The 22,084-nt window shown below is 46.1% G+C and overlaps 1 protein-coding gene across 2 annotated transcripts in view; it reads left to right on the plus strand.

Moving 5' to 3' along the window:
* The window catches only part of USP13 (ubiquitin specific peptidase 13), a 128,096-nt gene that overhangs the window by 34,642 nt on the left and 71,370 nt on the right, over positions 1-22,084 (plus strand). For both annotated transcript variants that reach the window (XM_017506313.2, XM_037730566.1), the window contains exons 3-6: positions 713-773; positions 10,944-11,065; positions 16,869-17,011; positions 18,967-19,151. In XM_017506313.2, the coding sequence (XP_017361802.1) occupies positions 713-773; positions 10,944-11,065; positions 16,869-17,011; positions 18,967-19,151 (511 nt within the window). The remainder of the gene's footprint in view (positions 1-712; positions 774-10,943; positions 11,066-16,868; positions 17,012-18,966; positions 19,152-22,084) is intronic.

Raw genomic sequence — 22,084 nt, forward strand, 5'->3', positions numbered from 1 at the left:
CTCGGCACCAGTGGCTGCTTGGAATAGGGTTTGGTATCATAATTGATTTGAGAGGAAAATGTTTTGTGCGAGCATCAGATGAATGGCCTCTTTTGTATTACCACTTGATGGGCATTTTATTTCATTACTACTGATGACTTCTACCACACGTAGAAAATACACCCTCCTTAGGAAGGTGCTCATAGCCACTTGTGGGTGCTCCAGAAATGTTTAGGGAGGTTAGATTGAGATTTCATATGACCAGACTGTTAATGACTATCGATATTTATTAAGCCATTTGACAACAGTTGTTCAGCATGCCCAGTGCCAAGCACTGGAGACCCACGGGGTAAGCAGGAGAATAAGACCCGCCCCTCCTGGAGCCCCGTCATCTTTCTTGAGTCTTTCATTATCAGGTCTGGACCCCTGCCCGCCTGGGAGCAGGTGCTGATTTGAAGTTTAAGCATCGATTTCACCTTGATCCTCGGTTTCCATTTCTCTTTCCAGAAGTGCTTTCTTTATCACTTGATAAAAATCAGCAGAAGGATAGCATTGCCCTTCACCTACCTGCATTGACCTGGGTCAGTTCCTGTTTATCCTGGAATTGCTTATCTAGAGGGGATATTTCTTCTTGGCCTTCTGTAAAAACTAGGAACCTCTGAGATGTGCTTTTCCCCCACAAATATGTGTATTTTATAGGCTGCATTTTAATGATCTTTTGTTTCCTTTTCAGAAGGTAAGAGGGGCGTCTGGTGGAGCTTTACCAAAAAGGAGGAATTCCAAGATTTTTTTAGGTAAATAGTTATCCGTAGCATGCTCAGATTTTATGTTTGTGTGTGTATGTGTGCAGATTCATGTGCATCTTTGATTTGGAGTAATAGATTGTTTATTGCGGTGCAATTTAAGGATAAGAGGCACCGATTTAAAAGCCTGCCTCCACTTTGCATTTAGCTACCAGTGAAGTGTGCTTTTAGCCCTCTTAGTTGGGTTTACCGCTTTGAAGCAGTTATACTTACAGTGACTAGAGAGTAATGAAAGCTCTGCTTCTGGTCTGTTTACTGCATATTTTTAGTTTTTGAGACAAGGTCTGGCTTTCCTGCCCAGGCTGGAGGGCAGCGGTGCCATCTTGGCTCACTGCAGCCTTCACCTTTCAAGCGCACACCATTCTCCCACCTCATCCTCCTGAGTCGCCGAGACCACAGCCACACACCACCACAACTGGCTAATTGTTTGTGTTTTTTGTAAAGACGGAGTTTCACCATGTTGCCCAAGCTGGTCTCAAACTCCTGAGCTCAGGTGATCCACCTGCCTTGGCTGTGATTTCAGGTGTGAACCACTGCGCCTGGCCAAATTTGCTGACTTTAAATAGCTGCCCCTCGCAGTGGCTCACGCCCGTACGTCCAGCACTTTGGGAGGCTGAGGCAGGAGGATTGCTTGAACCCAGGAGTTTGAGATCAGCCTGGGTAACATAAAAAGGCCCTGTCCCTAACCAGAAATGAAAAAATTAGCTGGGTGTGGTAGTATGTCTGTAGTCTCAGTGACTTGGGAGGCTGAGGCAGGAGGATTGCTTGAGCCCAGGAAGTGAAGGCCGCGGTGAGCTATGATTGTGCCACTGCACTCCAGCCTGGGCGACAGAGCGGGACCCTGTCTCTCAGGAAAAGAAAAGGCGTTTTTTTCCTTTTTCTTTTTAAAATTAGTCAAACGGCAGTCTTCATTCAGATTTCCTGATTTTTGTCCTTTCTTTGTTGTGGGGTCCCGTCCAGGGTTCCACGTCGTCTGTAGCTGTCGTGTTTGTGTAATCCTTTCCAGACTCTCATTGTTCTGCAGTTTTTCTTTGTCTCTAGTGATCTGACACTTTTGAAGAGTGCTGGCCAGGTATTTTGTAGAATAGACCTCAGTTTGCTGTTATCTGATGTTTTCTCATGAAGCTAAGCATTTTGGAAAGAACCCTGCAGCCGTAGGCTACCCTTTGCAGTGCATGGTGTCGGGTGTGTGACATGGGCAAGCTGTCACACTGGTGACGTTGAACTTGAGCAGCGTTAAGGTAGCGTCTGCTGGGTTTCTTCACTGTAAAGTTATAGTGTGATTAAGAAATGTTTCAAGCATGATACTTTGAGACTGTGCCAAATATCTTGTTTCCCCTCAAAGTTTTACTCACTAATTTTAGCACCAGTGGACCTTGCCTGCAATAATTACAGCTCTAGTGTTTGGTTAATGGTGGATGTGAAAATTTCCGTTATTCAGAAGAGCCAGATTTGTCTATGCAAATGACTACTGATTTCTATATCATATAATTATGGCCATAGTTTATATTAAGCTTCTGATATGCTTTTCTCAAGCAAAAAAGTGGTTTGATAATATTTGGCCAAACAAGTTTATGTGCCTGAATGCCTCCGATTATTGTTTGGGAGGACTTGCAAAATAGTGTCCTTAGTATGATTTCATTTTTGTAAAACAATGCCATACATGTATACACATGTGTATAGAGAACAGACGTATGCGTATGTGTGCACGCATGTATATCTGTGTGTGCACACGCTTCTACATACACATTCATACATGTACATACATACCTGGGAATTGGAAGAATCGAGAAGAATATTCCAACTGTTGATAGTAGGTCTTTCCCGGTCATAGAATGGAAGTGATTCTGATTTTCGTCTTTTTGCTTATCTATATTTAAGCTTTTTGTATAACAAACATGTTATTGTGATGAAAAGACACATTAATTATTTGAAAAGTGAAGCCATTGAAGACTGTTGTGGAGGTGAGCTTCTTTCCCGGCTTGGTTCTCGGTCGCTCTGTGCGGGATCCAGGCTTACCGTCTCCCCTGCTTCCCAGCTCATGCTTTTCTGTGTGAGGCTTCTCTGCAGTTGGCTTTTCTGCCCTGGCCAGTCTTCCTTACTTCTCAACCTGCCTTTGGTCCACAACCCAATTTAACCAACCAAACCCAAACCAGGCTAGCCTGAAACCCAAAGCTGAAACTACTGAATACCTTCTGATGCTTTGGTTATGAGTCATCCAGCTCTTTTTACTAATATAGATCATGTGATTTCGTTTGAATTAAGTGACATCAGCAGGATCTTCTTGAAAGCAGACATAACTGAACATTTTGACTTACCGTTGTTAATTTTTATTATTTTCTTTGGTTGAATGAAGAAGTTAGCTGGCCTTGGCCTTTAGCTTTTGTGTCTTCTTCCCTAAAGACCTTGAGGTCTCCCGAAGTGCTGGGATTACATGTGCAAGCTGCTGGGCCTGGCCAGGAACTCTTCATTTTTTTGCAAGCTCTGATTTAAAGCCACTCAGCTCGTCTCCTGGACAGGCACTTTTGTCTTGTCACGTTGGTCCCAGCCCTCTGAGTTGATGTGACCTGTACATCACTTTCAGTGATGGGCTGTGTATTAGGATTACATCTGGTTTGTGTAACAGAAAACTTAAAACACTGGTAGCTTTATTTATTTATTTTTGAGACAGCGTCTCAATAGGTCGTTCAGGCTGGAATGCGGTGGCACAATCATGGCTCACTGCAAACTCAGCCGCCTTCTGGGTTAGCGCCATCATCCCACCTCAGCCTCTCGAGTAGCCGAGACCACAGGCATGCACCACCACGCCCAGCTAATTTCTGTGTTTTTCGGTGGAGACAGGGTTCTGCCATGTTGCCAGGCTGGTCTCGAACTCCTGGACTGCCTGCCTTGGCCTCCCAGAGTGCTGGGATTACAGGTGTGAGCCACTGTGCCCAACTGATTATGGTAACTTTAAACAAGATAGATGCTTATTTTGCTGTCATGTGGAGGATGCTGGGAAACAGTGTGTGGGGTGACATGGTGGCCTCATGTTCTCCAGGGACCTAGCCTCTTCCCACATTCCGGCTTCCCCTCCATCCTGGCCTGTGATTTCCCAACTCATGGTCACCTCACGGTCCAAAATGGGTACTGGAATGCCAGCCATTGCATCCTGATTCTGGAAAGCATGAAAGAGGAAAGGGGAAGGAGAAAGTCGTCTAATCTCCCAGCAGAGTCACCTTGCTTTTGTCGGCCTTCTCACAGAGCCCCAGTCAGTTTACGCCTCTCTGCCAGATCTTGGTCATGTGGCCATACCTCACTGCACAGGAGGCTGGAAAGCCCACCAGCTGCCTTCGCTGAGTAAAGTTTGGAGTCTCTGATTAGGAAGCAGGGGACAGCGGGTGTCACGAGGCAGCTGGTAGCCTCTGCCACAGACTCCCCTCAAAGGGATGCTGGGGTGGGTTCTCCTGGAGAGGAGGATAACTCAGAGCTGTCTTGCAGTTTCTCTGTTATGTTATGACTAGGAGGTGCTGTTTCACTGGTACTGAAATGAAGTTGTGATGCTTCTTCTTCTGCTTCATGGAACAGCTGTAGGTGGCCAATGCTTTGTCTTGGATGGAGGTTTTTCTTCCCATTCATTTGATGACTGTGAATAAATAATTCCTTTTCCGTTGGCTCAACAGTGACATTGAAGCCATTGAATTATTTGGTTGCAACCTGCAATTGATTTTATAAGGGAAGCTGAGGCCACTGGCTGGTGCCAATGGCTGCCCCGTGTCCTGAGTACCACCTTGCCTCTCAGTGGCAAATCACTCTTCCTCCACATTACTTTGATGTTCATTCAAGTCAAATGACCTCAGCTCTAGCTTTTGCTTCCATTTTTTTTAAACCAGCAACCACAATTATTGGCAATTGAAAAATCATTTAAATTCTATACGTTAAAAATATTTAGAATTAAAATTTTTTCCAATATGTACCTCATGGGTAAAGCTTAAAATTGAGAAGTTATAAAGGGCTGTTTGGTGAAAATTAAGTTTTTTTCCCCTCTCTTCCCCGTATCCTAGCCTCTTGGTTACTGACTCCAGAGTCACATTTTCTGTGGGTGCCTCTTTGTGTGTATAGTGTACCCTCCCAGTGACTGTCTGTACACATATAAAGCTTTTAGATTTTTTTCCCTGTGGTCCCTAGGGACCTATTAACCCTCTGGCTCCCAAGCCGTGTTCTGAGGCCCCTGGAGTGCTACCGTGAGCTCACCAGGGCCCTGAGGCATATTTTAAGTCTCTGAGAGAGCCTAGTGATGCTCAACCTTTGCATGAACTAAACACAATGTACTTTTACCATTAGGTTACCCTGTATTCCTTCCGATAACTTCCTATCTTTGAAAAGCTGGTTTTTTTTAAGTGGCTTCTGTGGTAAAAGTCAAGCAGACCGGAAAATCAGTGTGAAATGGGAAATCAGTGTGGCAGCAGCTGATCCGACACAGAGAGAAGCTGCGTGTCAGCCAGCAGGTGCACATCCCATCAGCGAGGAGCTGTGGCGACTGTGGAATGAAAGGAAATTTTTTTCTTTCAACTTACATGTATTTTTTTTTTTTTCAAATGGTTAATTGGTTGTTAGAACATACATACTTACCAAGATTTTTTTGGATCTAATTACTAAATAAACAGAACCATTAGGCATTTCTTTTGGCTTAGGGTTGCTGTGAAAAAGATGCTGGGATGCTTAGGGGTCCTGTGACCTGGGAGAGTTCAGCTAGAAAGGTAACTTGCAAAAATATGAATGCTGGTGAGTTTGCGGCATAGGCTGACATGAAAGAGACAGCAGAGAAGTGGGAGGTAACAGAGCTCTGGATTCTCCAAGGAACACCCTACAGTTCACAACGTGATTCTGGCCTAATTCCATGTATATATTTTACAATAAAGCTACAAATTTGCGTAGATACGTAAATAACTGCTAATGCATTTAATTAAAAAATACCATTTATGGGGCCGGGTGCAGTGGCTCACGCCTGTAATCCCAACACTTTGGAAGCCGAGGTAGGTGGATCACGAGGTCAGGAGATCAAGACCAGCCTGGCCAACATGGTGAAACCCCGTATCTACTAAAAATACAAAAGTTAGCTGGGTGTGACGGTGCGTGCCTGTAATCCCAGCTACGCTGGAGGCGGAGGCAGGAGAATTGCTTGAACCCAGGAGGCAGAGGTTGCAGTGAGCCGAGATGGTGCCATTGTACTCCGGCCTGGCGACAGAGCGAGACTGTCTCAAACAAACAGACAAAAAACATATGTTTGATACATCATAAAAAACAGTGTGAAATATTTACATATTTATGGAGCCTGCCCCAGTTTTCACAAGCAGGAGTAAGGAGTTCGGTTCTGTGTCTGAAGAGGGGAACTTCCAAGGATCTGCCGCTTCACCTCAGAGAACTCAAATTCCACTGCTTTTAGCTTAGACCAGTGTTCAAACTTGCTGAGAAATGGACTGAAAATAGGAAATGTGTGCAAAGTTTCGCTAATGGGCCTGTTCAGAAACTTCATCTGCGCCTCTGATAACCAGAAGGTTCAAATAAACCGCATTTGCTCTTTCTTTCTGAAGTGGGAGAGAGAATAAGTTCTGTGCTGAAGAGGCCTTCCCCCTGTACCTTCTCCTGAAGGTAAAGAGTTGGTTAGATGATGCAGCCCTTGGACAGACACGTGCCTCCAACAGTTATAGTTAATACGGTCAGGCTGGGAGAACTCTGACCTGGGAATCAGGCTGTGGCTTTGTGCAGGGACCATTCGTCCCCACCCTGTCCTTCACAGCTTGGGTGTCCTGGGGAAATGGGCATTCCCGGCCGCTTCTCCTCAGATCCCCGGACTACTGTCGAAGCAGAGTTGGGGAAGAATTTTTTTTTTTTGAGGTGGAGTCTCACTCTGTCGCCAGGCTGGAGTGTATGTAGCGTCAGGATCTTGGCTCACTGCAACCTCCGCCACCCGGGTTCAAGTGATTCTCCGGCCTCAGCCTTCCAAGTAGCTGGGACTACAGGTGTGTGCCACCACGCCCTGCTAATTTTTGTATTTTTAGTAGAGATGGGGTTTCACTATGCTGGCCAGGATGGTCTCGATCTCTTGACCTCTTGATTCACCTGCCTCGGCCTCCCAATGTGCTGGTATGACAGGCATGAGTCACGGTGCCCGGCCTTTTGTTTTTTGTATTATGATTATTTTTTAACTTGGAGAAAGCTCTCTTGGGTATTGCCACGTAAGAGCCAGATAGAATGTAGCAGCTGAGGAGAGGATGGGCCCCCTAGGGCATGGTTACTCTGTAGGTTTTTCAACTAAATATTTTTGGGGTGACGAGACATGATTTAAAGACATGTGGAAATCTTGGTTTTATTAGGGCTGTGGGGTTGTATTTGTTCAGGAGGAACCGTAGATTTGTCCGCTAAATCAGAACATAGGTTGCCTCTGGTGGACTTTTCCCTAATTTGGATTAAATTTTTTGGGAAAGATCATGCCCCTCTTCCATTCCATTGAATTAAAAATAGAAGTATGGCCAGGTACGGTGGCTCATGCTTGTAATCCCAGCACTTTGGGAGGCTGAGGCAGGCGGATCACGAGGTTAGGAGTTCAAGACCAGCCTGGCCAACACGGTGAAACCCCGTCTCTACTAAAAATACAAAAATTAACTGGGCGTGGTGGTGGGTGCCTGTAATCCCAGCTACTCAGGAGGCTGAGGCAGGAGAATCGCTTGAACCCGGGAGGCGGAGGTTGCAGTGAGCTGAGATGGAGCCACTGTACTCCAGCCTGGGCGACAGAGCGAGACTCCGTCTCGAAAACATAAAATAAATAAAATAAAATAAAAGTAAACGTCAGCTAAGTGTAAAGAGGCACAACAGTTCTACTTTTTTGCATGGCAGCAGTCTTGCGTCTTCTTACACAGGAGTTGCCAGTTAAAATGCAGCGCAGCTCTTTTGATCTTCCTGTTTTGCTGTTGTTTTTAGCACGTTGATGTTGTTGGCTTCCTGAAGTCCCGTTCACAGACACTTACAGAGAGTGTGGTGTGTGCCGGGCACAGAACAGGGGCTAGGGACAGGGCGGTAAGACTCATTTCCTGCTCTCTGAGCGTACAGTCTAGAAGAAGTTGAAGGTCATACCCTCTGGATGCTCAGATTTCATAGAAGGTCCCCACATGGTGCCGTGGTCTTGCACCCAAAGGGAAGGGAAAAGGGAAGGCGCTTTCACTTGTGCTCGTTTCAGGAATAGGGAGGAGGCGGCAAAGGGGGTGGGGATGGCGGCAGTCGTTTGTGGAGTCCCCTAGAACCTACCAGATCCTGCACTGGCCTTAACACTTTATCTTGTTTAATCCGCTTTTAACAGTCATGTGGGGTAGATAATATGTGTGTCTTACTCATGAGAAAAATGAACTTAGAAATAAATTTTCTAGAGTTACGTAGCTAGCAAATACCAGAGTAGGACTTTTTTTTTTTTTTTTTTGAGACAGAGTCTTGCTCTGTCGCCAGGTGCCAGGTTGGAGTGCAGTGGCGCGATCTTGGCTCACTGCAACCTCCGCCTCTCGGGTTCAAGCAATTCTCCTGCCTCAGCCTCCGGAGCAGCTGGGACTGCAGGCACGTGCCACCATGCCCAGCTAATTTTTGTATTTTTTAGTAGAGACAGGGTTTCACCATGTTGATCAGGTTGGTCTCGATCTCTTGACCTCGTGATCCGCCTGCCTTGGCCTCCCAAAGTGCTGGGGTTACAGGTGTGAGCCACCATGCCTGGCCAAGGATTTTTTTTTTTTTTTATGCTCATTAAATTAACTTTAAATGAGCATGTTTTCTGTGGAAAAGAGACATAATATATGAGCTGAATCTGCATACAAAATCACAAGATTTATGCTTTGGTTACTTAACATTGTTATATATACAGTATTATAATAAAGAAAGATTCAAGAATAAAGCTCATTCATTCATTATTTTCATTTGTTTAGGTTTCCTTCTCATTTTTGTCTATGAGCATAATATAAAGTCTTTACAGTGAAGATGAATTTTGTATTTTTAGCATTAACATAGCATAAACGTTTCTGTTTCTATGTAGCCTAAAGTCTAAACTATGACTTAAATAATATTAAATTGGGTTGAATACTATTTTTATTAAACATTTAGATTCCAGCTTAAGAAGTTATAGATATTGAAGCATTCACATTTTTATAACATATAGAATCTTTCTTTGAATTCTATCCTTGAAGGAAATGCCTTTAGTTACTGCCGAAACTCACAGAATCTTCTTTAAAATGACCTTTTGTCAAATGACCTTCTCTTCTGTAGCTCCCTAGCAGTGTTGTTTGGTTTGGCTCTTTATTTTGGTATTTCTGACTTTTACTGTTTAGAGTCTTTTATTAAAACATTTAGACCAGATGTGGCGGTTCACACCTTTCATCCCAGCATTTTGAGATGCTGAGGTGGGAAGGGTCACTTGAGGCTAGGTATTTGAGACCAGCCTGAGTCACATAGTGAGACCCTGTCTTTACAAAGAATAAAAAATAAGCCAGGCCCGGCCGTCCTCGCTTCTCAGGAGGCTGAGGTGGGAGGATAGCTGGAGCTTGGGAGTTGGATGTTATAGAGAGCTATGATACACCACTGCGCTCAAGTCTGGGCAACAGAGTGAAACCCTGCCTCCAAGAACAAAAAAAGGCTTAGACTTCATTTTAGCTGTATCTTATTTGTTCACTTATTACAAGCTGCCCTGCCTTTGGGAATTTAAGAGCAGAGCTGTACACAAACATATACTGGGTCTAAGTAATAACAGCGTGGACCCTTTGGTTCTCAGGTGGCTGCTTCAATAAGTGAAATAACTTTGTCTGTAGAGCCCACGTTTCTGTGTGTTTGTGTGCCTGTTTGTGTGCATGTGAGTGGAATATAACTCACTAACTCTTTGTCACCATAGTTCCAAGCATAAATATACAAACATGATCTGGGATGCTGGCATCCCTGTGAAAGTGATGCTGAAATGTCTATGTAAATATTGTGACAAGACATTTCCTTGAGCCTTCATTTAATCTTTACCAGAGATGAGCCGAGCAAAGAGGTGACAACTTGATGGATAACAGGCTAGAGAAGCTCATCTTTCTTTCTGAGATGGAGTCTCGCTCTGTCGCCCAGGCTGGAGTGCAGTGGTGTGATCTCAGCTCACTGCAACCTCCGCCTTCCAGGTTCAAGCAATTCTCCTGCCTCAGCCTCCCGAGTAGCTGGGACTACAGGCGCACGCCACCACGCCCAGCTAATTTTTGTATTTTTAGTAGAAATAGGGTTTCACTATATTGGCTAGGATGCTCTCATTCTCTTGACCTCATGATCCACCCACCTCGGTCTCCCGAGGTGTTGGAATTACAGGTGTGAGCCACCGCACCTGGCCAAGGAGCTCTTCTTTCTTACCGATCATTCTCCGCAGCCAAGGACAATCTGACCGCTCACATTATAGGGCTTCCCCCTCTGGTCTACTATGCAGTAACTCAACCCTCTAAGAAAGGGAGAGGGAGAGAGCAAGAGTGAGATTCTGTTTTTAAATTATAGCTAACATGTACTGACTACCTATTATATTGCCAGGTCTCTTGTTCTTGTTTATCTCCGGCATAAACTATGTGAGATATATGCCATTATCTCCATGCAAGAAATGGGAAAATTAAGGCTGAGAGACTTTGTGACTTGCCCAAAGTGACATTATGTTTTAGAGCCAGACTTGAACCTAAGTGCATCAACTCTAAAACCATACTTTCATATTATGATATTGCAAAAAAAAAAAAAAACACCCCAAAAAACAAACAACTGTTCCAGCCTATTGTGAAATCAGGAGCTGGGTACCTGACAGCGGAATTCCCAATCCTTTCCTTTTTAGGAATTTCTAAGACATTTTCTTTCTGAGAAATTCTTTGAGTATCTTGCACATTGGTCTATTTTAAGTGTAAAGCTTTATGGAATGGCTCAGTCTTCTTCATACATCAGTCACTGATAAGTAAGTGTTCACAACTTAGAAAAGCTGGGCAGGGAGCTGTTGCTGGTTTGGGACGATGGCCTGCCATGTCAGAGGAGCAGGCTGAGGATGTCACACCCTTGGGATCGCCTCGCCCTGGACTTGTGGCTTTCCCCAGAGCAGAGTGGGATGCTGCTTTCCTCACTTCTTGTTCTCTGTTTTTGTTTCCTCCTCAGATCTAGATACTGATGACGATTTAAATAGCGACGATTATGAATATGAAGATGAAGCCAAACTTGTTATATTCCCAGATCACTATGAAATAGCACTACCAAATATTGAGGAGTTACCAGCCCTGGTCAGTGAGTGTGCGCGGCGGCTAGCTACATGCGTGTGGCTCTGTGTCAGGTGTGTGTGCGTGCGCACGTGTGTGTGTGTGCAGGGGCGGGTGCAGGGGTGGGGTGGGGAGAGCGGCTGGACTGACAAGCGTGAGAATGAGCGTGAACGCGGGCACACCTCTCCTCTTCTCTGATGGGGTCCTGCGGGCTCACTTTTCAGTAGCGCTGGCCCGCACGTGCGCACACCTCGTCTCTTTTTTTTGGGACGGAATTTCACTCGTTGTCCAGGCTGGAGTGCAGTGGTGCCATCTCGGCTCACGGCGACCTTCACCTCCTGAGCAGCTGGGTTCAAGTGATTCTCCTGCCTCAGTCTCCTGAGTAGCTGGGATTACAGGTGTGCATCACCATGCCCGGCTAATTTTTGTATTTTTAGTAGAGACGGGGTTTCTTCATGTTGGTCAGGCTGGTCTCGAACTCCTGACCTCAGGTGATCCACCCGCCTCAACCTCCCAAAGTGCGGGGATTACAGGCGTGAGCCACCGCGCCGGGTCACCTCTTCTGTTCTGTGACGGGGTCCTGCAGGCTCACGTTTCAGTAGCTCTGGGCCTTTTGCTCTCTTACCTCGCTGCTGTTTGGGCCTCGTGGCTCATTAGGCTGGTCTCCAGGTTGGGCTGGCTTCTTGCCTCCTGAATCACTGTCTGTTCCTTAGATTTTCAAACCGTACACCCCAGAGCTGCAGGGACTGCTGGAGAGGGACTCTTTTCTGATCGGGAGATGAGAGTCTTTTTATCATGTTTATTATGTGGGCCTTCCATGTAACATGCCCACTGCTGAAACAATAGCAGCGCAGTGACAGAAAGAACCAAGCATTTACAAAGCACAGGTCCGCGGGAGCCCTGGGAGCACCAACCTTCTTTTCCGTTTCACTCCCTGTGGGAACGAAGACCTCTTTCTAGGTTTTAGATATTTCTAGCTGTGAGGTTCGGCCTCCTCTTCCCTTCTCTTTTCTTCCTAATCCAGTTTTTTGGAGGGACCTTGATTTTCTCAACGTGAAGCTGGAGCTGCTGGCAGTGAGACAGGGAGGCAGGTTTGGTTCTTCTGGTTCTCGCAGGCTGGGGGTGGGCACGCAGAGCAGAGCCCCCAAGGACCCACCAGGAGTGGGCACGCAGAGCCCCCGAGGACCCACCGGGAGTGGGCAAACGGAGCCCCCGAGGACCCGCCGGGAGTGGGCACGCAGAGCCCCCGAGGACCCGCCGGGAGTGGGCACGCAGAGCCCCCGAGGACCCTGACCGTCCCCACTCTCGCTCCTGCCCTCTCGTGCCTGTGCCACTTGCCCTCTTTCCTTGTTTTTTCTCGTCTCCTGTTTCTTTTCCTCTTTCCACTCTGTGCACACCTTGGCTTCCCAGAGCCTGGCCACAGATGGCAGCGGGTCAGGGTGGGTTGGGTTTAGACTCGCCTGTCCGTTCTTCCCTCCTTGGACTAGGCCGGAACCAAAGCCAGCTCGTGAGGTCCCAGGGTCTTCTGCGAGACTCTCTCTGCTGCCATCTCCTCGCTTGCCCTGCCGAGAGGGGACATGTGTGCGTGGGGTTTCCTTGTCATTAGATACTAAGGTTTCCACCATTCATTCTCTTTTGCTCCAATCCACCTTATATCTAAGACCATAGAAATGAGAATTTTGTGTATATTTATTTATTGTTCCTCTTCGTTTAGTTCTAAGTGCACAGTGTTCAGTATGGCACGCAGAATTAAATTACCTTTGCTTTCTCCAATTCCGTGTTGACTCATGTGGCCGTTACCAAGGATAAAATATGTTAGTGGACACAATGGCCTCACCTCATCCCATTACCTGAAATTATATATGGATGCTTATATTTCTGTAATACTGAGAGTTCTTACTGCCTTGTTTAATATAACTATTATTTCTGCTGTCAGAAGAGAAGACACATATTGTGAATCAATGTTATGATAAATTATTTTCCTTTCACTCCCTCATGAATAAGACTTTATGTTAAAAAAAGTTAAGAAAAAAACCTTTTCTTATTGTTGTACTTGGATTATAATTTGAAATGTGAATACTCTTATTTAAAATAAAAGAAGTGCCATAGACATCTGAATCCAGCAAGATATATAATCATTTTTAATATAGAATCTTTCAGTATTAAATACTTTAAGAATGAGAGAAGAAGAGAGGATTATTTGGAAGATGAGGGTGGGGGCATTACAGGCAGAGCCTGGGCCTGCCTCCTGGGAACGGATGGGTTTATCTACCTAGAAGCTACTATATTTTCTTTTCATGCTTTTGCCACATTTTTGGCGATGACAATTCTCTTTTTAAACTTTTGAATGACAAAACGTATTGAGCTCAAAGCACCTCACCAGGTTCTTCCTTCATCTCCTGAGCGTCTGGGCACAGAAGAATTTCAGTTTCAGAGAGTTAGTCTGTAGTTTCCACCAGAACGTTAAGCCGCCCCTGGTGATGCCGGGTTCACAGAGTCAGAGCCCTGTGAGCTCAGCAGGGAACTTGGAGCCTCGAATCCAATGCCTTCATTTTTGACACCAGCAATTGGAGCAGTGGTTTGCTTGTGAATGTTTACAACGGGCTCCCTAGGGGAGACGCCCTGTTTTGCTGTGTCTGCTGATTCCATGGTATAAATACTCTCACCATGGCTGACTTCCGGCTGTCATGTGAATTCGGTGTTGGAAAGAGATTGGCAGTAGCAGACCGTTACACAGAATTTCCAGCACGCAGCTGACATGTATGTAAAGAAAACCTCCAGAGCGCATAGATCGTAAGAAGATACAGTAAAACAACTAGGAAGTGAAGAATTTTTGATTCCATGTCACCTTTTCAAAAACATTTTATTTAGTTGTAAGTTTGTATGATTTAATGTTTTATAATGGCTGTGTTTAGCAACCACCTTGCCAAATTTCCTAAAATTTAAAGCTGGCCTCTTATGAGCCAGTTTGAGCTAGTTCCAGTGCAGAACTGAACTGGAGTCTTCTGACGGCTTGGGATGGAGCCCGGGCTAGTACCAAGGTCTTTTCGCTTCACTTCGGATAACGTACCCCGGGAAAAAGGATTCACAGTGTGATTACGGGATGATGGATCCTGACCTTCAGCTGTCACCCATGAAAAGGGCCTTTAAGTGATTCTGGATGATACTCTGAAAACACTGGGTCAGTGTTTTATAGGCGCAGAAGACTAAGGATTTTATTGGTTGTCAGCCAGGAAGATGTTCAAAGACAAAGGAGAAGTATTCTGTCTGAGTCTTGTTCAGAGTCCAGGTGCACTGCAAACCAGACGCTTAGAGAAGATCTAGGAGGGGCGGAGGCTGTCCTCAGGAGGACACAGACGTGATTCAGGTAGTTGGTGAAACAAACAAGGGGGCTATGACAGGTCAGACTGGAAAGATGAGGGGGCCACACACGGCCTCTTTACTGTGGCCTTCCGCCCTCTGCCCCACAGCCCCAGGGTGATCTGCTGTGAAGCTCAGGTCCTGCCCTTCTCCACTCCAAACTCTCACCACTGCTGACCGACGACCCTGGGCTCCTCAGTCAGGAGCGAGGAAGAAGTCCTGGCTAGAAGGGCTGAGGTGGCGCGTCCCAAACCCATAAAGCCTGGAAGCGGCTTGTGGTGACCTCAGCTCCCTTTTCTGTGAGCACTTGTGAAGGTGATGGGAGATGAGTTTTCATAATGGAAAGAAAAAGCGAATTATGCAGCAGCCTTTGTGGCGGGAGACAAACGGGAGGATCTGCTTTGAAAGGCTTAACTGTATCCTGATCTCTAAGGATTATAAGCTTGTTGAGGCCAGGGACCCCTCCTTGTTCCTGGCTGAGGAGCTCAGTGTTGTTCATCAGCAGTGGTCAGTATAACCTCGGAGAGTTTTAAGCTGGGGAAGGCTAGGATGTAGTTTTCACAGCAGATCACCCTGGCTGCCGTGCAGAGAGGAGGGCAGGGCAGAGGAAAGGCCGCTGTGAGGTGGCTGTCGTGCAGCCGTGGGGGAACCACGACGGTGGCCAGGACCAGGAGGGCTGGGGTGGAGTGGACACGCGGCTCTTGGGACTCACCTGTGGGCGAGGTGGGGTGACGTGGCCGCTGAGGGCACTTCCTCCATTGTTCCTCGTTTCTTCCTTGGTTCTAGGGTCAGATGCCAGGACCTAGACACATGGGGAAGTACCACTCAGGGGAAAATGGTCAGCTCATTGTGCAGGATATTAGTGATTTAGATGACATATTTTGTTAATTTTTTTTTTAGCAATTTAGTTGCTTTTATTATATTCAGAGTTGGGCATCCATCAGCACGATCTAATTTTAGAATGTTTCTCTTGCCTCACCAAAACCCCCACACCCCATTGTCCTCCAGCGCCTCCTCCACGCCGAGCCTGCGGCACTCAGCAATCTACTTTCCATCTCTGCAGACTTGCCTAGTCCGGGCGTTTCACATAAACGGCATCATGTAATATGCTGTTGTTTGTGACTGGCTTTTTCACTTAGAATATCTTTTCAAGGTTTATCTATATTGTAGCATGTATCAATATTTCATTCCTTTTTACTGCCAAATAACATTCCATTATATATACAACATTTTATCTTACATTCTATTTGTTATATCCATAGGCTTTTGGGTTGTTTCCATTATTTTTATTTTTTGCTAAACATTTTTTTTGAGACAGGGTTTGTCTCTCGTTGCCCGGGCTGGAGTGCAGGGGTGCATTCTCAGCCCGCTACGGCCTCTGCCTCCCAGGCTCAAGCGATCCTCCTGCTTCAGCCTCTTGAGTAGCTGGCACTACAGATGGATGCCACCATGCCCAGCTAATTTTGTATTTTTAGTAGAGCTGGAGTTTCACCGTGTTAGCCAGGCTGGTCTCGAACTCCTGGCCTCAAGTGATTCACCCGCCTCGGCCTCCCAAAGTGCTGGGATTACAGGCAGGAGCCGCTGTGCCCAGCTCCAGTTTTTGCCTATTATAAATAATGCTATTGTGAACAATGTGTACAAGTTTTTGTGCGGACACATATCTTCATTTCTCTTGGGTGCAGGCCTATGGTAGAATTACTGGGCCATGCGGTAACTGTTTAACTATTTGATGAACTTCCAAACTTTTCCAAAGCAGCTCTACCAGTTTACCTTGCAACCAGAATATATGTTTTTAAAGGACAGCTGGAAATAGCTTACATCATTAAGCCAATAGCAAATTGGTAACAGGCATTTGGCCAGGATCAGTGGGGCAGGGAGAAGGCAGAGAGCCTGTTCCCTCCTCCCCTGCGGTCAGTCGGTGCCGAGCAGGACATCACAGATTTGCTCGTGATGGGGACTGGTCTGGCACAGAGACACCCAGGCATGTTCCTGTCCAGGGTCACATTTGCACCAGATTAAGAAGTGGAGCCAGGCTGCTTCCATGCCATTCGAGTGCCCTTGACCACATGCCGTTGTGTGATGAGTTGAGATGCGTACATTCGTTGTGAGGGAGACACAGCACTTGGGCAAGTCCTGGACATTCCTATGTCTGATTTCACCCTTGTATGCTGTTCACTCCGACTTTTCACCCTGCTTGCTAAGTGGCAGGAACTGTTAAATCTGACCTCTAAGCTTGGGCTTAGAAAATGAATCTAGTTTCTTGCTCTCTGTGCCACTGTCAATAGTTCAGGGACAGGCCGAGCTGGGTGCGGGGCCAGTGCAGGAAAACTGGCTCTCGCTCCTGTGACAGCTCTGCTGAGTGCATTTCTTCAGCTTTAAACTCACATTCTAGTGGATTTGGCATTCACCAGCAAACTGTTATTCTCCCAGACTGTTTTCTTATATCACATCTGGGTTTGTCTTACAGGTAACGATCGCTTGCGATGCCGTTCTCAGCTCAAAGTCTCCGTACAGAAAGCAGGACCCAGATACATGGGAAAATGAATTGCCGGTGTCCAAATACGCCAACAACCTCACCCAGCTGGACAACGGAGTCAGGATTCCTCCAAGGTGAGAGTCGAGTCGCAGAATGGAACTTTACTCCCTAAAACTGGCCAAATGAATATTTGTTTTCTCTTTTTTGAATTGGCAGTTATATTTTTTCTTACCAGATGCCTTTTATTTTTATTTTTGAGATGGAGTTTCACTCTTGTTGCCCAGGCTGGAGTGCAATGGCGTGATCCCAGCTCACCGCAACCTCCGTCTCCTGGGTTTAAGTGATTCTCCCGCCTCAGCCTCCCAAGTAGCTGGGATTACAGGCATGTGCCACCACCCCCAGCTAATTTTGTATTTTTAGTAGAGACAGGGTTTCTCCATGTTGGTCAGGCTGGTCTCGAACTCCTGACCTCAGGGGATCTGCCTGCCTCGGCCTCCCAAAGTGCTGGGATTACAGGCATGAGCCACCGTGCCCAGCCCCAGATGCCTTTTATTGAAAGTAAATATAAAACTTCTCTCTGAAATTGTCTGTACCTTTGTAGTAGATGCTGAACGTGCTCAGCCCATACACCAGGCCCTTCCCTGTCCTGAAGCTGCCAGTTGCAAGCACTTGCGACCCTTGGCTCGAATGCGTTTTCTGCTTGCCAAAGCCAGTACGGCTGGTGCCTGGGACAGTCAGAAACATCGGAGCGAAGCTTCCTCCCTCCTCCTGGGGCAGCCCTAAACCAGTGGCTGTGGCGTGGGTGGAGTAATACCCCATTTTCCTGCCCCTCCAGGCGGGATACCTGTCTCCTGCAGTTCCCCACGTGGCCGGAGCCCAGCTGCCCACAGTGTACCTTGGCTCACTGACATGTCCTGAAGCAGCTCGGGCCCTTTCTTGTGTCTTCGCCTCTTCCTTGGGATCACCTCCCAGACAAGCCATTTTCCTTCACTGCTTTGTCTCAGAGTCTTGTTTTAGGAGAATCCAACTCACAAGTCCTCGGTTGTCACATTTTGGCTGGAATAGCCTTTGGGCTCCATTCATGTCTCCTCTTACAAGGTGCCGGTGTGATTACAGAGGCAGATGGATTGGGAATGTGTCTGATTTGGTTGAATCCTGACAGGTGCACTGTGTTCACCTGCTGTGTGGCCTCAGGAAACGAGGGTGACTTCTGGGCCTCCGTTTCTCTGTTCGTAAAAACAGTGATGCCGAAAGGTGTTTATTAGGATTAAATGATGAGACTTCTGGAAGGTACTTGGCACATAGTTGGCATTTAGCATTTAGTCAAATTGGTTTCCTTTCTAACTAATTTAGATTTGCAGTGGAGTCAGGTTTTGTATAAACTAGTTGTAGTCCATGTGATTGATGCTTTAGAACTCTAGCCATTTATACACACAAGATCCTTAATATTTCAAACTTGGTCAAGCTCCTCTGTCTCATGGAGGAATTGCAAGGAAATGGGCTCCTGTCCCAGCCCCAACTGTGTGTCAGTTTTCGAAAGTAAAAAAGCCCCTCAGAGCTGCTGGAGGGGCTAGCCCACCTCTGGGTGGCGGGCAGGGTGCTGAGTCATCCTGCTATTCTGGGGGAGAAACAATTTGTTTTTTTTTTTTGAGACAGAATCTTGCTGTGTCACCCAGGCTGGGGTGCAGCGGCATGATCTCAGCTCACTGCAACCTCCACCTCTTGGGTTCAAGCAATTCTCTCTGCCTCAGCTTCCCGAGTAGCTGGGATTACAGGTGCACGCCACCACACCTGGCTATTTTTTGTATTTTTAATCGAGACAGGGTTTCTCCATGTTGTCCAGGCTGGTCTCGAACTCCTGACCTCAGGTGAGCTGCCTGCCTCAGCCTCCCAAAGTGCTGAGATTACAGGCATGAGCCCCGCGTCTGGCCAACAGTGTTTTAAGGGGAGAACATGGGGAAGCACCAGTGTCTGTGATTCCACCGCGCCTCTGCTGTGGCCTGCCTGCTGGAAACGCTCTGTTGTCTTAGAGGTGAATTTTTAAACGACGCTCTCTGGATGCTCTGACCGCTCTCCAATGGCTTTGCAGTGGTTGGAAGTGTGCCAGATGCGACCTGCGAGAAAACCTGTGGCTGAATCTGACTGACGGCTCTGTCCTGTGCGGAAAGTGGTTCTTTGACAGCTCTGGGGGCAATGGGCACGCGCTGGAGCATTACAGAGACATGGGCTACCCGCTAGCCGTGAAACTGGGAACCATCACTCCTGACGGGGCAGGTGAGTGTGCCTTTACTGACTTGAGGACACACGCTGGCTTCTCTTAGGTTTAACCAATCCCAAATCCAGGTGGTTGGAGGGCGTAGGCTCTGGGTTCAGACAGCCCAGGATGGTGGTATACTCTGAGAATGCATCATTAGGTGATTTCCTTGTGTGAACATCGCTGAGGATACTTGGACAAACTCAGATGGCATAGCCTCCTTCACAACAGGCTCTACGAGGTAGCCTGTTGCTCCTCAGCCACAAACCTGTCCAGCATGGCCCTGTGCTGACTGCTGTGTGAACGCAATGGTAAGCACCTGTATATCTGGACATATTGAAACCTGGAAACGCTGCAGCAGCAATATGGTACGACATGGAAAATGCTCGCCTGTAAGGGCACTTTCCATGAGTGGAGCAGGCAGGACTGCAGCTGCTGTGCGTGAGTGGGGAGTGAATTCAGTGTTCGGTCCTGCAGAGTCACCTTACACGTGGCTACATTTATGAATAATAAATTAACCTCTTGCTGTAATGTTTTTACTTTATAAACTTAATCTTTTTAACTTTTGGACATTTTTGTAGTAACACTTAACTTAAAACACAAATACATTACACAGCTGTACAATTTTTTTTTTTGAGACAGTCTTGCTCTGTCACCCAGGCTGGAATGCGGTGGTGTGATCTCGGCTCACTGCAACCTCCGCCTCCCAGGTTCAAGCGATTCTCCTGCCTCAGCCTCCCGAGTAGCTGGGATTACAGGCACCCGCCACCACACCTGGCTAATTTTTGTATTTTTAGTAGAGGTGGGGTTTTACCACGTTGACCAGACTGGTCTCGAACTCCCGACTTCAGGTGATCTGCCTGTCTAGGCCTCCCAAAGTGCTGGGATTGCAGGTGTGAGCCACTGCACCCAGCCAAGAAAGTTTTATATTTTCATCTTGATTATGTAACAAACAGATACTCAGTGTAACATCTGTAGAAAACAGAGATGAAAGTTTAGATAAATTAATACAAACTAGTAGTGATACCACCCTCTAGACTAGTCACTGTTAGTAATGTAGATATTTCACTTCAGTCTTTTTTTAAAGGGTTAATCAATTCACACATATACACACACATACACACACACATCCACCTCACATTTTTACAAAAATTGGATCACACTGTATAAAGTTTTGTTACTTATTTTTTCTGTTTAACATCATGTTTTTCTATGTTATTAAATATTCTTCAGTATTTTATGATGGTTTCATAAATTATTTCACTATTCAGTGAGTGTTACAATTTTTTTTCTATTCTGATGAACATCCTTGAATATATGCAAATTTTTGTGTTTGTCTAGTTATTTATTTAGAATAAATTTCTGTGACAAAGGGTTGAATCTTCAAAATTTTCAGTTGTCAAGATTCTCTTTTAAACAGTTGTAATAATTTACATTCTCATCAGCAGTATATGACAGTATCCATTTCAACAAATCCTTGACAACTTTTTGCATTAAGACTTAAAAAAAATAACCTTTGCTAATCTGGTATCTTGTTTTAATTTGCATTACTAGTGAGGTTGAATAGTTTTCTTAGTATTCTTGGCCTTTTGTAGTTCTTTTTTGCAAGTTTCTTAGGCCAATTTTCTTGTAGGTTTAGGTTTTTAAAAATTGTTTTTTAAGAACTCTTTATTAAGAATTATCTTCCATAGTTGTTGTTGTTGTTTTGTGAAGAAGAAAGAACCTTTAAGGTTTTCCTTGTCATAGAATTGACAGTATTTGAATACATACTTCCGTATCAATCATAGAAACTATAAAACACTGGCAGCGGCAATGCAGATCACACACACCGTGAGAAGGGTTGTGAATTCATTTAGCTCAAATGATGTTGACTGAAAAAGATCAGGCTTCGATTCCTGCATATGTTGTGCAGCGTTGGTTTTAATAAAAGTGATGATTTTCTGCCTAATTATAATTTCATATTAGTTTATGGGATGTGTACATTCTATTTTGGTTTCCTTTAAGTCTGTTTAATAGATTGCTAGCTGTAACTTGCTGTTAATTTAAAAGCCACATAAATTAATAAAAACCTGCATAAAGTTTTCTTAAATGTCTCACGATGAGTCCTGTGGACACTGAGGCCGGGGGTACGGTGCCCTCCGTCTGGGGTAGCCGTCTCCTGGTGAAGGTTCCGTGGCTGACGGTTTGATCGTCCGCACGCGCTGGGGTCACGCAGGCTAGTTCGGCACACAGGAGACAAAGTCTCAAAGTCAGGGCGTTTGTTTCTCAGTTCACAATGAGAGCAACAACTATCAGTAAGTAGGGTGCTGATGTCGCTTGACCAGTGCATTCCTTCCTGAGGGAAGGGAATTATATTTAGAAGATTGCTTGGTGAATGTGGAATCCAAGAAGGTTTGGACTCAAGCATTTAATGGTAGTGTGATCTGATGACCCTGATTTCCTTTCCCCCGATGAGGATATATTTGTCCACTGAGACACTGCCCCTCATCCTTGGGGTCTCAACTTAGATTTAGTTTTTCAAAGAAGCCCTTGTCCCTCAGTCTAGGACAGAGTGTGGTGTGCGTAGGAAGAATAGGCCCCATATGAAATTCTACTCCGGGTCCCCATGGGTACAGCCACAAACAAACGAGAAGCAGTTCGCTACGCAAACAAACAAAAAGCTTTCCACCCGGGAGGACACATTGTTTTGGCGAGACAAGGATGAGGTTCTTGGCAGAAAGGGTAGGGCAGGACGGAGGCAGGACAGGGTGTGGTTTTCTTCTATCACGAAACCCGTTTACCCAGAAGACGCTTTGGTGAGTTAGGTGACTGCAGGAGAGTCTCGCCGAGGTGCCCAAGACAGCCGTGAAACTGCCTATTGCACTGGCTGTGCCAGCACCTCAAGGTGACCTTGCTTCGTGGGTTTTGTTTACCCCTGACCTGGCCGTAAGCTCCCTTGAGTGTCCCCAGCCCC

This window comes from Cebus imitator, unplaced genomic scaffold (assembly GCF_001604975.1).
Source record: "Cebus imitator isolate Cc_AM_T3 unplaced genomic scaffold, Cebus_imitator-1.0 Scaffold353, whole genome shotgun sequence".
NCBI classification, from domain to species: Eukaryota; Metazoa; Chordata; class Mammalia; order Primates; family Cebidae; genus Cebus; species Cebus imitator.